Raw genomic sequence first — 17547 nt, forward strand, 5'->3', positions numbered from 1 at the left:
GTACACATTCGTTTAATTTTTGAAAATGTATTAAAACACAATAAAACCTATATAAATTTGGTATCACCGCGATCGCACCGAACCAAAGAATAAAGTAGGCATGTTATTTGGAGCGAAGAGTGAAAGTCGTAAAAACTGAGCCCACAAGAACGTGACGCACGTGCGTTTTTTTTTCAATTTTTCCACATTTGGAATTTTTTTTCAGCTTCGCAGTACACGGCATGTTAAAATAAATAACATTACGGGAAAGTAAAATTTGTTACGCACAAAATAAGCCCTCACACAGGTCTGTACACGGAAAAATGAAAAAGTTATGGATTTTTGAAGTTGGAGAGCGAGATATGTAATGGTAAGTTACCCAATATCCTGCCCCCACACATTACAAAATACTGGAGGTAAAGTGGCCAACCCCTTTAAGCAAACATGTCTTTGAATAATGTATTTCTGCTTATTTCCATTACAGTTATACGGGTGTCTGAACACCTGCTCTGATCATTGAGCTTTAGAGGAAACTATGAGGTGAGAATATGGGGTCAGAGAGCGGTCATAATTCCTCACACACAGCACTGATTTGGGAGCCCTGAACTAGCCACAAAATGTTGGCTCACGACCCCCATTCATTTGTATTGTGCATGTACATATTGGGATGAATGAGCTGACTGCAGGTCCTATTCCAGCGCTGCATTTGTTGCACTGTTGGGGGTTTCCCGTGGACATTGATGAGGTGAATGGCGCTTACACACGTGTCCTACAACCCTGTGTGCATGAGGTCTAAGTGTGGGAAATTACCACTGACACACCTTTCTGTGAAGTTGAGTGAATAAGTCCTAAAAGTATTATCCACATCCTCACTCCTTATATACTCTACATGCCTGCATTGAAATGGTATGGAATAGGTACACGCCTGGAGCCTTCCAGTAGCCTCCCTAGTGTACGCTGCTCCAATAGCGCACCTGCCGCATCAACATCTTCAAATCCGCCGCAGTCTTTTTTTTTTTTTTTTTTTTTATTCTTTTTAAATCAACTTTATGAACAACTCACTCCAAGAACACAGCGGTGTCTGTGGAGACGGCGGAGCGGCCGTGGCGGCGTTCCCGTGACGTCACTCAGCATGGCGGCTCTGGCTGGCTTGAGGGTCCTGGCTGGCGGCAGTGGGGTAACACGAGCTGCACGCGCCGCCTGGTGGCAGCTCCCACGCTCTCAGAATGCCAGGTTGAAGGGGCAGCTGATGATACGTGTGACCTGCGCCGCTGGGGGGCGCCAGTACAGCTCAGAGGTGAAAAGCGAGGACGAACTGAGGGTCAGATACCTGGAAGGAGAGGAGCAAGGTAACGGCATGACGTCACCGCCTGCGTCACTGCTCACCTGCTGTGTATAATGTGAAGGGAGATTGCACAGTGCGGCAGTGACGTGTCCTCCCCGCTGCTGTCACCTGTCACCAGGACTGACTAGGAGTTATGAGCTGTCACTGAAGCCCATGTTACATAGCGGGTTCTCCAGTGCTGCCGTTCCGGTGCAATGTATAATGTCAGGATGTAGCCTCTGTATCTTTTTCACCCAATGTGTTTGGTATGTAAAGCTTGGATTGTATGGAGGGTTAATTTCGGGAGCAATCACTACTCAGGGCACAGGACTCCAATTATCATAGTTAAATAATACCCCAGGGAGAAGTGTGCCCTATGGAAAATATGACATCTCACGCCCTTGTCTCACAGGGATGCAACCACACCCTGCATCATTTATTACTGAAGCCCCGGCTTATATATATATATATATATATATATATATATATATCTCCGAAGCCCCTCAGGTGTGAATTGGACCTAAACTTATCCTCCTCTCTCTATGTTCTCCTCTCTGGGGAAACCATTCATTTTTGCCTCAGCCAATACTGTTGATGCCAGTGATGGGCTTCAGTGGCCACTTGCAGTCAACGCTACCCTGCATAACTCCTGTTTGTGTGCCAGGTGAAAAGTGGCCCTGTAGTATATATCTGCAGAGAACATACGTATAGATCTAATTATAATCTTTATTTATATAGAACCATCAAATTCCGCAGCGCTGTACAAATCATGATGCCAACAATATTAACCCCTTCCCGCTGATGCCCATTTTCATTTTTTGCGTTTTCATTTTTCAAAAATCTATAACTTTTTAATTTTTCCATGGACACAGCTGTGTTATGGCTTATTTTCTGCATAACAAATGACACTTCAAAATGGTATTTAATTTTCCAATGCCGTGTACTGGGAAGCGGGAAAAAAATTCCAAATGCATTGAAATTGGTGAAAAAACACATTTGCGCCGTATTCTTGTGAGCTTCAATTTTACAGCTTTCACTGTGCACCCCAAATGACACATTTAATTTATTCTTTCTGTTGGTACGATTACAGGGATACAAAATTTGTATAGGTTTTATAATGTTTTCATACATTTACACAAATTAAAACCACCTGTGCAAAAATGTTTTTTTGGGATTTTGCAATCTTCTGGCACTAATAAGTTTTTAATACTTTGGTGTACAGAGCTTTGGATGGTGTAATTTTTTGCGACTTTTGATGATGTTTTCAATGCTATCATTTTTAGGACTATACAACCTTTTGATCACTTTTTATAGAATTTTTAAATATTCTTTAAATGCCAAAAAAGTGCCATTTTCGACTTTGGGCGTTATTTTCCGTTACGGGGTTAAATGCAGTGAAAAACCGTTATTATATTTTGATCGGGCATTTTTGGACATGGCGATACCTAATGTGTTTCTGATTTTTACGGTTTATAGTTATATCAGTTCTAGGGAAAGGGGGGTGTTTGAATTTTTAGGTTTTTTATTCCCTTTTTTTAAGCTGTTCGCACATTGTAATAAAAGGGTTAAAATGAGACAGCCTCGGGTCTTCGGTAGACCCGAGGCTGTCATGGCGGCACCCTTGCGCCACCATTTTTTTGAAGCTGCCGGCTGCTAGCGACGACCATGGGTGTTACCGGTAAGCCTTTACTGCAATATGCAGCAAAGATTTACCGGCTTTGGAGAAGCCCTTGTATGTCTAAATTGCCCAAAAAATAAAGGTTGTATAGCCATTATAACTTTATAATGGCTATACAACCTTTATTTTTTGGGCAATTTAGACATATAAGGGCTTATTTTTTGCGACATGAGATGCACTTTACAATGCATAATCTGCTCTGAACGGCGCAGCTCCCCCCTCAATGCCCTGGTGTGTGCCCATACAGCAGGGTATTGTTATACACGGGAGAGATTGGGTATCAAATTTTTTGGAGCATTTTGGTATTTTATCCACCGAGAATTTGTACATTTTATGAAAAACACATTAATTTAGTAAAAAAAAAAATTTATTTCAAAATTGCATCCGATTTTGTTTTAACCCCTATAAACCAATTAAAGGGTTAATAAACTTCATAAAAGTTGTTTTACGTACGTTGAGGGGTGTAGTTTCTATAATGGGGTACCGTATATTCCGGCGTATAAGACGACTTTTGAAGACAGAAAAATCTTCTGTCTTCTCTGGGGTCGTCTTATACGCCGGTAATCCCGCCCGCCCGCCGTGTATTCACGGCGGTGGTCGGGTCGCGCTGCATGGAGAGGGCTCACGGGCTGAGCCCTCTCCATAGCCGGTAAGTCTTTGCTGCATATTGCAGCAAAGGCTTACCGGTAACACCCGCGATCGATGCTAGTTTTCACAGCGTGCCGGCAGTCTCAAAAAGATAGCGGCGCATGGGCGATCCGTCTCCATGGTAGCCTCGGGTCTTCCGAAGACCCGAGGCTATTTCGTTTTAACCCCTTCATTACAATGTGCTGATAGCACATTGTAATGAATGAGGAAAATCCCCATATACTGCCATACTGTAGTTATAACCACTTATAGTGACACTTGTCAGATTTGAAAAAATGGGCTGTGTCAGGAAGGTGAAAAGTGGCTTCGGCGTTAAGGGGTTAAAGAAATTTTAAATACATACAATTAGAAATCTGCACCCCTCAAACTATCAAAAAACGCTTTTAGGAAGACTGTTAACCCCTTTTAGATTTTCATAGTAATTTTCTCAAAATGGAGGTGAAATGCAAGAACAGAACTTGATCTTGCTATGCATGCTGCTTACACAGTAGTGGATGGTTTTCAGTATGTCATAATACAAAAATATCACAAATAAGCTATATTTTTCGGACATTAGTCCAGGGCGCCTTATATATGAAGCCTACTTACAGACAACAGCTGCCTTGAACTGTGCACAGGTCTGCCACCTGCTGGTCATTCATCCTTATAATCAGGTGCGCTTTATAATCTGGTGCGCCTTACACATGAACCTAGACATTTCAGCAGGCATTTATTGATGGTGCGAAAAATTATAGTCAGAAAAATACGGTAAGTTAACCCTACATGTGGACGTAACTTGTTTTATGGGCGCACAGGGAGGCGCAGAAGGGAAGGAGCTCTGTGCAGCTGCCAGGATTTTAGTTGGTGCCTTTTTGTAGCCTATAAAAATTTCGGTTAGCGGGGCCATGTGACAGCATATTGTTGAAAATCTTTGCCTTTATTTTATTTTATTTTTTTGTTTTTAGCTGTATGGCTATCGGACTATCCGACTGATTCAGACTGAGCGCGGGATTTCAGATTAAAATCACGACCAATGCACTTACACACACTGGGAAGAAGATGGTGAACTCCGGCAGACCTGCCATAGACGTCAATGGGGACCCAGTGGCGTAACTAGGAGAGGCAGGGCCCCGTAGCAGGCTTCTGATTGGGGCCCCGCTTCCCATTTAAAAATTATACATATTTGTATACTCACACATGCAAGTTACAATCACACATTTTTACACATAGATACATTTATACGTATAGAGCATAAACACACACATATACAAACACACAGAATATATACACACACCGCAAACACATACAGCATATACACATCACAGATGAAACATATTTACATCACATATTTGTTATATACATATTATGATGTAAGATGTGCAGCATAGAATGGATATAATGATGCACATCCTCCACTCATTAGTGTGTCAGGTTGGATGGTGGGGCCCCCTGACACTGTGGGCCCCATAGCGGTTGCTATGGCTCCTACCACTGTAGTTACACCCTTGTGGGGACCAATATGCGGCCGCATGTAGGTGCCCATTAAGTTATTATGTTATCATTATGTGAATGAGCCCTAGGTGACATTAGGTGCCTTAGGTGACATGGCTTAATTTTATGTGTCACATGCTGAGCATTAAGAACAGTTAGTACGTATTTGTTGCAAACTTGCTAGCCATTGGTTTTCTATAGCTTAGTATAGCTTTTCTCGACTGCTCTCATGATGTTGTGGTGTAAGGAGTTAAGGGGTTGATTATGTCTTCAGAAATAAAACCATTTAAGATTCATGTTTTAATATTATAGCATGATCTAGCACAGGAAATAAACAGTTTGTTTTATTGTTAAAGAGAACCCGTCATGCAAAATAACCCCCTAAACTAAATATATTTTCATAAACTGCCATTAGAGAGCATTGCCTCTATCCCTTCATTGTCCATCTACATGCCTGTAAACCTAAGCAATGAGGTCCTAAAGCTGTATGCAAATGACCTGTGAAATGTCCAATGAAGCATTAGCATATTCAAGCTGTCCACTCTATTCATGAGTGGGAGGCACAGCCACACCCCCAGTGCATGACTGACAGCCTGTATAATGATGTGAGGCTGTATAATGATGTGCTTCCTGGTGCTGGTGGCCACGCCCCCTGCAGCCTGTGTGTGCATGTGTGTGTGTTTAGGAGAGATACAACAGCTCCAGGCAGCCATGTTACAGCAGAACATGTCAGGTACATGTGTAGCTGATGTCTGTGTCTCTCACCTATGTATTAGGAGGATGCAGCATGTCAACAGATGCAGAACACACACTAGCCATGCTTTACTATACATTACACACAGACATGAGCAGGGGGAGGAAATTTGAGAATTTTCTTTCATGGGGAACCCCTTTAATGATGTGTTTTTTACTATAGAGCTTACAAGAACGTGTTATGCCAGACATGGGACTGGTCTTATGTTAGGGATAAAAGGAGTGGTTTCTAGAGAAAAAAACGGTTAAATGTGAACAATAAAAGGGTCCCCCAATGTATTTATTCTGTTATATTATTTAAAAAATAATATTAACTTACCTCATGCAGGTCAATAGACTACTTTTATGATGAGGATTTTCTGGCAAATGCATTAATCTTCCATAAAATTCTTATGTGTTATATGTAGAGTTGTTACCAAATTACTTGAACATGTAACACTTTATTTACCTATGTATTGCAAAAGTGAAATCCATTCAGCTGTCTTTGTACATATACTTAAGATTTTCCTCCTGCAGAGAAAATCCACAACACATTCAACAAAGTTACTTGGTCCAGATGCAGCAACCTCAGCAATATGTGTTCTCACAGCAGATGTGCACAGGCCTCATATGGATTGTTAATGGAAGAGTTCCACAGGTATAAATTGCATGGAAAGTGCAGAATAATCTGCCAGCAGCATATTATAGAGCAGAGGAGCTGGGCAGATTGGATAATCAACCCTGTTAAAATACCAGTTTTTTGTCATGTAAAAAAAAATGCCACCAGGAAGAATCACTTCAGAACGTCTCCAGCTTGGAGGTGACCTATAATTTGTACAATTCAATTGAAAAGCAAACTGAATCAACATGGCACTTCTAGATCTTCCTTGCAAAAGTGCTCAAAGTCTGTCCCGTTGCATGGATATCTCCAGTTGACAGCCTTCTTCAGGTCAGCACAAAGATTTTCAATTGCATTTAGCCCAGAATTAACCTAATTGATCTACTAAACACCTCATAATTTACATAATTTACGTTATGTTAAATTTGCTTTTATCTTAAATCTCACCTGTTTATCTATTATAGAATCTCCTCCAAAGTCAAGTGAAAATTAGCAGAGAAAAGTCATATTTGCCTTTCACGAGTCAATTTTAGAGGCTACAGGGGAGTGCCTCTATAATTACTTTAGAGAGGCCATAAAATTTTGTGAATCATAAGATCAAACTATTTAAGCTCAATTTTGTGTATAATGACATTATATTCAATTATTTATAGCATTAGACATTAATTCGCGGTGCTGATGCAGGCTCAGCTGTAGCTAACAGCCGACATCCCAGTGTAACACCCGTGGTCGGATCCCAGGACTTCCAGGGCGCCCCCTGAAGACAGCGTGGGGGCGGGGGGAAACGTGGGGGAAAGACCACCGGAAGGCATGTTAAATGTCGCAGTCGCGTGACGCAGCATTTAACGGGTTAAGCACCCACAATCGGAGCCCACTCAGAGGAACAAAAAAAGTAAAAAATCCAGTACTGAATTGATGCTTTTCCAATCCTGCCCTCCAAAAAAAGTTCCTAAATTTTCAACAATAGGGAATACCAACTCCAAAATGCTAACACTGGAAAAAACATCTCATCCTGCAAAAATGCCGTCACATGGCTCCAATAATAAAAAAGCTAACCACATCTATACCATCTATAATTGCCACAGGGAATGAGAAGTCATCTTTCACTGTAGTTATCGCTTGTCCGGCTAATGGCCAAAAACTACCACCTATGGTCATTTTCAAGAGAAAGACTTTGCAAAAAGAAAAGTTTTCTGCTGGTGTCATCATCAAGGCTAACCCAAAGGGCTGGATAGACCAGGAGAAGATGAGTGAGTGGCTGAGGGAGGTCTACATCAAGAGACAAGATGGCTTTTTCATAGTTCCCCATCCCTATAAGTCTGTGACTCCGTGCGCACCCATGTGACCCATTCTGTCAAAGCCCAATTGAAGAAAATTAATTTGGAGATTGTCATTCCGAGTGAATTAACCAAAGAACTCCAGCCGCTAGATATTGGTGTCAACAGGTCATTTATGTTAAATTGCGAACTGCATGGGAGCATTGGATGGCAGAAGGTAACCACACATTTACCAACATCGGGGGGCAACGCCGGGCATGTCAGATTTTTTTACAAGTTAACACAAAGTTGGTGTAATTTTGACATTTTTAATTTTTTGGCGTAATGAAGTTATTTTTTTCCAAAAAATTGCACATTTTCTGTGGATTAAATACCAAAACGCTCCAGAAAGTTTGATACCCAATCCCTCCCGAGTATGCCAGTACCCCAAATGTGGTGGTAAACTGATGTATGGGCACATTTCATGGCATTTAATGGAAGCTGCGCCATTCAGAGCAGATTTGCATTGTCACATTTTATACAATTTTTTTTTTTTTTTTTAGTCCAATTTGGACATAGAAGGGCTTGTTTTCAGTGAGATTAGATGCACTTTAAAAATACTTCATTTTAGTTGGTCTTTAGCTTATTGACAAGGTTTTTTTAACTCTTTAACTTTATTCCATGTTTTTTGCTTGATGAGTTGTTCTTTTCAGTGTTATCTTTTGGTGGTATATAACTTTTCTTGATCACTTTTTAGTGAAGAGATTTGATAAAAATTTTTGGCAAGTGTTTTTTGTTCCGAATTATTGTAAAGATTGTGACAGATGCAGCAATACCAAATATGTTGGAGTTGTTGTATGAGACTTTCACTTTATTGAATTATTTTACACTGTAAAACTTTACAATAATTTGGAATTTATAATTCTAATTTACAGTTTAATTTGGAATTTACAACTATAATACACTGCAATACAATTATTATAACCTTGGTCAGCAGTGTAAGGTCCTTACATGCTGCAGTCATGCTTGACCGCAGCATGTAAGGGGGGTTAACAACCAGGATCAAAGGAATCTCCAGAACCAGGACTTAATATTACGACCCAGGTTATGAAGTTGCCTTGGACTGTGCCGTACTTTTATGTTCACTGTCGGGATGGGGTTAACTTCTTGTATCTTCAGGTATGAGGAGATTTTGATCTTTGTTGAATGAATTTATTTGAATGGAATTAATTCTAAGTTAATTCTAGAAATTGCTTTGTTTTTCTCTACCTTAGGGGGCTAGAAGTTTGCACAAAAAATAATCTGGTTACGTTTTCACAAATCTCTATATTATTATGACGGGGTGATTTGATTGGAGAGGGCACACGGGCCGGCTCCATCCATACAGACTGGGTGTTTGCTGCTTATTTCAACCAATACCTAGCACCAGTATACTGTATAGTGTGATCAATCAGACCCCCTAGGATTAAAGTACCTTAGGGGATCTAAAAATGAAAAAAAAAGTTAATTTGAACATTTTAGGTTTTTTAATTATCTTCCTTTCTCTATAACTGATATAATTTTTTTTTTAATATAAATCTTTATTTGCTTACAAATATATAAAAAAAAGATTGACATATATATGTAATACATTTCAAAAGGACAACATCTGTAATTTCACAATAAAATTTTACTTTATCAAGTTGTGGTATTTGTCATTATGCTGTCGTATTATATGGTTATATGGCCTGTATGTTTTCATCAATCCCCTACTACCCTCCCACCCCAAGCCGGAGGCCGAGTGAAAAAAAAAAACGAAAAACACCTGGGGGGGGGGGGGGGGATATACCTGTTTCCTTTTTAGCTGTTAGGCTTTTCCCAGTCATTGATTTTCTTAATACGCGTGTAGTATACTTGTTCATACTTTTCTACTTTTTTACTTAATAATTCCCATTGCTGTAAAGTTGGGCCGGTTGTGGACTTCCACATTCTTGCAATCAACACTTTGGCAAGGAGCGAGAGTCTACAGATTGCTACTATGTGGTGGTTCCCCAGACCTGGACAGAGATCGCAACTGATCATGTTAAGAATCAGTACCCTGGCCTATTCCTCAATTGTAATACCTAGTCGTTGTTCCATCCTCTGGTGGACCCCTTCCAAGAAGGGAGTGATTTTTGAGCACCTCCAGACCATATGGAGAAACCCCGCCTCATCTGACCCACAACGCCAACACTCTGCTCGTGTGCCCCCACCCATTCTCGAAATCTTCCGTGGGGAGTAGTATATTCTATGAAGAAAATTGAAGTGTACCATCCTGTGGTTCATGTTCAATGTGGAGTGAGTCGTGTTATAAAATGCCTTACTCCAGTGGTCAACAGTGATATCCCCAATTTCTAATTCCCAGTGGCCCTGGGCCTTAAACCTAATTTGCTGTGTGTTTTCTATGTGTAACATATTGTAAATCTTTGATATAGTAAATTTAATCCTACCATCTGACCACAGTCTATCTATCAAAGTATCTCTTTCTATCGAAAAAGTTTTTTTTTAAGGACCCTCTATATGCATCCGTAAGCTGAGTGTAGTGAAAGTGACATTTTTTCCCCACTCCATACTTTCTGTAGCTCTTTGAAAGATATGGGTCGGCCATCTTTAAACAATTGTGCTACCCTGTTAATCCCTCGGGATTTCCAACAAATCCCACTTCCTCCCATTTTCCAAAATTCCCTAATGTGTGTATTGTGCCACAACGGCGTGCTTTCAATTGAACCTTCTATCCTTCCTACTTTCCTTAGTGTTTTCCATACCTCATTTAACATGTTCATTTAGCAAATTGGGGTTTTTTTCAATGCCCCTTTACCAAGTTGACCAGACTCTAGCGCTTCCATCCAGTGGTTGCAACCCTTGACCTGTCTCAAGATGCTGTCCTTTACTGCTGTTTCTTTTCATCTATTTATATAGCATATCTTAGCTGCTAAATAATACAGTTTGAAATTGGGGATTGACAAGCCTCCTTCCCTATATTTCTTGTATAAAAAATTAAGCTTTATCCTGACGTGTTTCCGTCCCCAGATTAACTCGTTAATCAGTCTCTCTGTGAGTCGGAAAAATTTGTCATGGATCCACACGGGGGAGGCAGACAGTACATATAACAACTGTGGAAGAATCACCATCTTTAATAGTCCCACCCTGTCTGCTCTAGATAGGGGCATTTTGGTCCCTGAGACCTTCTGTATAAGTTTGTTAATGACAGGAAGGACGTTGAGTTTGACAAACTCCTCTATATTTGTGGTGATCTTAAGCCCGAGATATTCCAGCTCCTTCCCAGGTGGTAAGACGGTGACTCTCCCACAGCTTCTTGGCGGGGTGTCTCCTAATGCCAGAAGCAAGGTCTTGTCCCAGTTAATCTCCAGGCCTGATCTTTCTCCATATTCCTGGAATAGCCGCATTACGCTTGGCACTGAGCCATCTTATTCTTTCAGACAAAGTAAAATATCGTCTGCATATAGAATAATTTTGTCAGCTGCACCACCACATCCAAACCCGATAATACTCCCTTCCTTTCTAATGATCGTAGCCAATGGCTCAAGGAACAGGTCAAAGAGCATCGGAGAGAGGGGTACCCTTGTCTGGTACCCCTCTCCAACCTTATCTGGTTTGACCACTTCCCATTTACATCAATCCTTGCCATGGGTTCATTATACAGTAACTTCACCCAGGACAGGAAATCTTGCCTAAAACCAAATCGGTCCAGGACAGCCCACAAAAATGTCCACTCCACCCTGTCGAACGCCTTAGAAGCGTCTAAAGACAGGATGGAGTGGTCTACCCCCGGTCCGTTCAGCTGAATGTTTGCAAATAATCTATCGAAGTTATTGATCGTCGACCTCCCTGGTATGAACCCACTCTGATCTTGGTGTATTAATTCACCTATCACCTTCTGCATCCTTAAAGCTAAAATTTTTGTGAATATTTTTATATCTGTGTTAAGTAAGGAATTTGGTCTATAGGTATCCAGGGGGTTCTTATTTTTTTGGGGTATCAGGGTGACTATTGCTTCTCTCATAGAGTCAGGCAGCCTGTCTCTATCTCTCCCGTTCTTTAATACTTCCAAAAGCATGGGAAGGAGGACATCCCAGAACCTTCTATAAATTTCAAAGGGGAGACCGTCCGGTCCCGGGCTGGTGTTGCCCTTTATTGTTGCTAGTGCCTGTGTCAACTCCCCTTACGTCAGGGGCGCACCCAACACCCTCTTCTGCGACTCCGACAACTCGGGGGTATCTACCTGCATGAGGTATCTAGCGATGTCCTCCGTCCCAGCCGTTAATTGTGACCTGTACAGTTCAGAAAAAAATCCTCTAAAACCCTTCTAATCTGTTCTTCCTCTATCACCACTAAACCCTGCCTATCCTGTATTTGAGTAATCCTATGATTTCTGCCCTGCTCCTATATGATTTCTGATAGGAGTTTACCGGGTCTACCTGTCTCACAAAAGTATTTTTGCCCCCTAAAGAAAATTGAATGTTGAGCCTTGTGCTCTTGGTATTCTGAGTATTCTTTTTTCACCCTGTGTAACTGTTGACTATGTGCTGCTGTTGGGCTGCTGTTGAATATCTGTTCTTTATGTATTACCGCTTGTTTCAACTCATTTTCCCTTCTCTTGAAAACTCCCTTGGTTCGGGTAATTTCCCTATGCCACCACCCCCGAATACATCCCTTTAATGAGTCCCACACTGTCCCGATATCAGAGGAGTTAAGGTTATGCGTCCAAAACTCCAACACTTCCCTTCTAAAGCAATCTAAAAGGACGTCTCCAACTGTCCTGTTTGTCGTGCGGGCTCAGCCCCATGATAACCATAGAGTGGTCAGAATGGCTGGCGTTAACATACTTAATGTGTTGGACGTGACTTAAGGTGTTTTTAGTTGCTAGCACTAAGTCGATTCTCGACATTATCGTATTTGCTCTGGAGAAACAAGAGTACAGGCAGTCCCCGGATTACATACAAGATAGGGTCTGTAGGTTTGTTCTTTAGTTGAATTTGTATGTAAGTCGGAACTGTATATTTTATCATTGTAATCCCAGTCAGAACTTTTTTGGTCTCTGTGACAATTGGATTTTAAAAATGTTGGGTTGTCATAAGAATCAGGATTAACACTAAAGCTTCATTACAGACACATTTGATAACTGTTACAGCTGTTTATTGTAGCCTAGGACTAAAGTACAATAAATTACCAATATCCAGAGGTCTGTTTGTAACTATGGGTCGTATGTAAGTCGAGTGTTCTTAAGTAGGGGACCGCCTGTATACCCTTTTTTCCCCATTAAGGTGTCTCCAAACATCCAGCCAGCCAACCTCTTTACAGAATTTGGCTAATGGGGTGTTATAACTGCCATATGGGTCCTGAGCTCTATGAACGTTCACCCTATCCAGTACTGGATTTAAAGCGCTGTTAAAGTCTCCACACATGTATGCGGGGTATTCTCCCCATGGTGCCAAAAAGGACATTACTCTCCCCAACAAAAATATAGAGAATGGGGGTGGGATGTACACGAACATGAGTGTGCATTTAATGCCACAAAATTTCCCAAACAGGAATACATATCTGCCTTCCCTGTCCAGCTCTGAGGCGTACACCACGCTTTCCAAATTTTTATGAATGTAAACACTCACTCCCCTCGAATATGCCGAGAAGACTGAATGGTACTCCATCCCTGCCCATTTTCTCCTCATCCTAACCACTGTCTCTTCTGTCACATGCGTTTCAATGAGACATATAGAAGACGAGATAGGGTCAAGACATTGTACAATCTCCTAACTACCCTAACGTTCCATACAATTACGGAGAACATTCAAACAGAAGAAAAATGGGGGAAAAAAAAACGCCTTCCCTCCCTCCCCCACATTAATATACCTGATCTTCTTATGGTACTCCAACTAGGGGTTGACCCTTTGTCTCCCCTCCATCCCACTACGCAGCTCCAACTTCAACCTTAATTTATATACTAAAGCCCCTTTGATTCTGCCCACTTCATACCCTCTTCAGCAGTATCAAAAAAAAAAAAGACTTCTCCTCATAGATTACCCGCAAACGGGTGGGAAAAAGAAGAGACTAGATAAGTCCTGCCGCTAACAATCTTTTCTTTAGTTCTGAAAAACCTCTGCGCTTCATCATGGTTTCTTTTGAGTAATCCGGGTAAGCGGCAATTTTGTTGCCGTCAAAAACTGCTTCCTTATTGTTGCGTAATTCCCTAAGTATGGTGTCCCGATCCCTTGATAATAAAATTTTACAGATTATGGATTGCGGGTGTTCTCCTGGAATAGTTTTTTTCCCTGGTACCCGATGTGCCCGTTCCACACAAAACAAGGGGGACAACCCTTTTACTCCTACCGTTTCCTGCAACCATTTTTGTATGAAATGTACCGTGTCTCTCCCTTCCGCTCCCTCTGGAAACCCTATCAATCTAATATTCGCCCTCCTAGAACGGTCCTCCATTTCCACGATCTTATTTTGTAGGACCTTGTTCTCTACTTTTATCTTATCTATTGATACCTTGTTCAGACCGTTCACCTTATCTACTTTGCTAATTTTTTCTTCTTGGGTATTCAATCTTTCTCTGATCTTACTTATCTCATCTCTGATTAGCAGGACGTCAGACCTAGTCTCTGCTACCTGCAGCGAAAGTTGTTCGATAGCAGGATTGATTTTGTTTACTGCGGATAGTATTTCCTCCCAAATTGGGGGGCTGGCTGTATTGACCGAGGGAGTGGGGGGCTCTGCCTCTTCTTTTTCTATCTCTAAAGGGCTATATCTAGACCCACCATTCTTAGTTGCCTTTTGTGTTTTGGCAGGGGGAGTTTTTAGGAACTTTTCAATCTTCGTTGAATTTTTATCCCTAGGGGAGTTGGCCCCCCCCCGGATTTTCTAGACGCCCCCTTAGGTGGCATTGTGCTGTGACTTAAATAGAGCAAAAAAAGGTACAGGAAGGAGTGTAAAAACAGGTTTTTGCACAACAGACCTTTGAACACCTTGACAGTTGTTTCTCAAGCACAAATATCCCAACAAATCTTGCAACCTCTCTGTATTCTCACTTTACATATGACAAACCCATAAAGGTTCAAAAATAAGAACTTAGACTATATACAATTGTTTTGATGTGCACGCCTGTTTTGTCAAGCCACCATAGTGTGAACAGTACAGATACCAAACTCTCATTTAACTGCATTCGAAGTCAAACAGAAACTGGTGGCCCCAAAATCAAGCAAGGGATATGAAATATTACATTCAATCAATTAACAAATAACCCAGGCTTTTTGTAGCATTGGTTGATTAGTAGCTTAGAAAGAGGTGTAGTGTCTGTACGGTATCAGGGTTACACCCTGTAAACAACGAGCCCCAGTTTTTGTGTGTTTCTGTCAGGTGTACCATGTTTATGCCAGAGGATCACAGTCCGAGCAGTACTGGGCTGTCCTAGTGCGCCAGTATAGCTTTTTAAGGGATAACTCCACCTATTACTGTACTGTACGGAAAAGGCTGCCGTCCAAAGTCGATTGTTATACTGTACGTTCAGTTACTGTCCAGAGGGCAGATCCAGTGTTGGTAGCAGTACATAAAGCGATTAGTTAGGTTAGTACGGTTAGCATGTCGCTCATCTCGGCATAACAAGCATGCGGCCCGCTGCAGAGCCAAAATATGGGATCAATTTATTGAAGATCGCCTCACCAATCGGGTCTACGACGCTCCTCTAGATCCGGGTCTTCCTTACGTGTTCCTGCACCAGCATCCGGTTCTCTGTGGTCAGCTCTGACTCGCCTCCGGGGTTGTATCTGGCTAAAAGGTACAGCTGAAGTTTGTGCCTTACAATTCCTCTCTGCCGCCCCCGCTATCCAAGGCGAGACTGTATGGCTGTCGTCACGGGATTCCCATCTCGGGCATCCGGCGTTGCTCGCTCCGAGCTGTCGATTCTCCCTGCTACGTTCGGTGCGCAGCTGACTTCGTCCCGGAACTACCTGCTCCACGACATTCGCATACTCTTTCGGGGTCAGGTAGAGCGGGCAGCGTTCCAGGGTTGAGCTCATGGAGAGCCTCGTGGGACGGGGAGGAGCCTCGGACGCAGCGTTTTCACGTCATGCCGCACCTACCCCCGCTTCCGTCCTTCTCTGCCCCCCTTGATGCTCACTGGGCGGCACCTCAGTGGCCAACAACATATGAGATGCGTCCGGTTACTAAGAGCCATCCGTAGCTTTGGAATGGTGGCACCTACAATTCTGGTGTCATCTGATAAAGGAGAATCTCTTAATTTTTTTCTCATGTCATTTTGGCATTCAACCCCTTAGTGACCACCCATATGGGTTTCTAGGTTGGCCACGGAGGGGCCTTGGGCCTAGCCCAGGTTCTGCATGGGAGGGAAGAGCAGTGACCTGGCCAGGACCCTGCTCTAACAGTCCGGATTGGAATGAGTTTCGATCCGGTAAGTTTAAACTGTTAGATCCCGCGGTCAATGCTGTCACCGTGGGATCTATGTACCTGCTGGGGGAGAGGGTTCCCTCTCCTAATGAAGTTCCGGCTGGACTAAGCAGTCAGCCTGTGCAAGTGTATAGTTATTGCAATGCAGTATGAACTAGTGATTACATGATCACTAGTTCATATGGTAGTAATGTCAAAATAAAAAAGTGAAAAAACACACACAAAAACAAAAAAATTAATATTCACTAAAAAGTCCAAAAATCAACACTTATATAACAAAATATCATTTTAAAAAAAGTGAAAAAAGTAAGATAAAAACACTACATTATGGGTTTCACCACCTGTTTCTATCAACAGGACTTCCAAAACCCCTATAGGAATTAAAATGGTCCCTAAAATAGTTGGTTGTAAAATTTTTCATAAAAATTTTAAAAAATGCAGCTTGATTTGAAATCTTTACAGCATTGTAATAAAACAAAAGGACACTTATAAAATTATGCACAAGCTGAACACAAAGTTGAGATATGGTAAATGTTAGTTAGTAACTAATTTGGGTAGTAAGACTAGCATTTTGAAAAAAACAGAACATTTAGAATTTTTAAAATTGATACTTTTTCCAAAAGTTTTACCAAAAATTCACCTTATTTTCATAAATAAATGCTAAAAATACCATCCAAAAAGGGATTCATATCTTTGGTTGTCTGTGATTTATAAACACATACTCTCCTTTTTCAGATGACAGATGGTCCAGTGTGATGACACCTTCCAGAAAATCAACTTTAAAGTGAGAGGCAGAGATTTTAACACTGAAGTTAAGGTTTCTCTTCCTCATAAAGCTCTCTTAACTGTAGTGATCTCAATCACAGAAGAGGTGTTCAGAACTCCCCACCTTGACTTCAATGTTAAACTCTCCGCCTCCTAACCCAGGGATAGTTGTGTTAGGGGGTGTAAAATAATATGTGTGTATATCCATAAATTGTTTGACACCCCCATGGATTTAATGTTTCCTCACACTTCCCTGTTTTAACGTCTTTTAGTATTCTGGATTTTACATATTTGTGTAAAAAAATTAAGTTTCATGGAATGTTATGTTGATTATTGTGGTATATATAAGGGCCAGTTCCCATCTGCGTTTAGGTTTCCGTTTTCCAGTTTCTGTTTAAAAACGGATGAATAACAGATCTCAATAGACTTGCAATGGAGTCTGTTAGTACTTGTTTCAACATCTTCTGTTAAACTTTGATAAGATAGCTGGAATAAATCAATGGATGGCTCTCAAATAATGAAAAATATAAATCAGCTGACATTAATGGAAAGCAAGTTATGTTATATAGGTTTTTTAAAATGGATCAGTTAAAGCAGAGGTTACAATAATGTGTGCACAGGTTTTTCTCCTTTC

The 17547-nt window shown here is 41.4% G+C and overlaps 1 protein-coding gene across 2 annotated transcripts in view; it reads left to right on the top strand.

The window, feature by feature from the left end:
* Positions 1-1060: 1060 nt before the first annotated feature.
* AUH (AU RNA binding methylglutaconyl-CoA hydratase) overlaps positions 1061-17547 on the top strand; it is a 136622-nt gene continuing 120135 nt past the window's right edge. Inside the window, exon 1 of one of the 2 annotated variants that reach the window (XM_072150761.1) lies at positions 1061-1328. In XM_072150761.1, the coding sequence (XP_072006862.1) occupies positions 1112-1328 (217 nt within the window). In that variant the 5' untranslated portion in view covers positions 1061-1111. Of the gene's footprint in view, positions 1329-1432; positions 1570-17547 lie in introns of those variants that run through there. The other variant, XM_072150762.1, reaches the window with a different exon arrangement.

This window comes from Engystomops pustulosus, chromosome 1, assembly GCF_040894005.1.
Source record: "Engystomops pustulosus chromosome 1, aEngPut4.maternal, whole genome shotgun sequence".
NCBI lineage: Eukaryota > Metazoa > Chordata > Amphibia > Anura > Leptodactylidae > Engystomops > Engystomops pustulosus.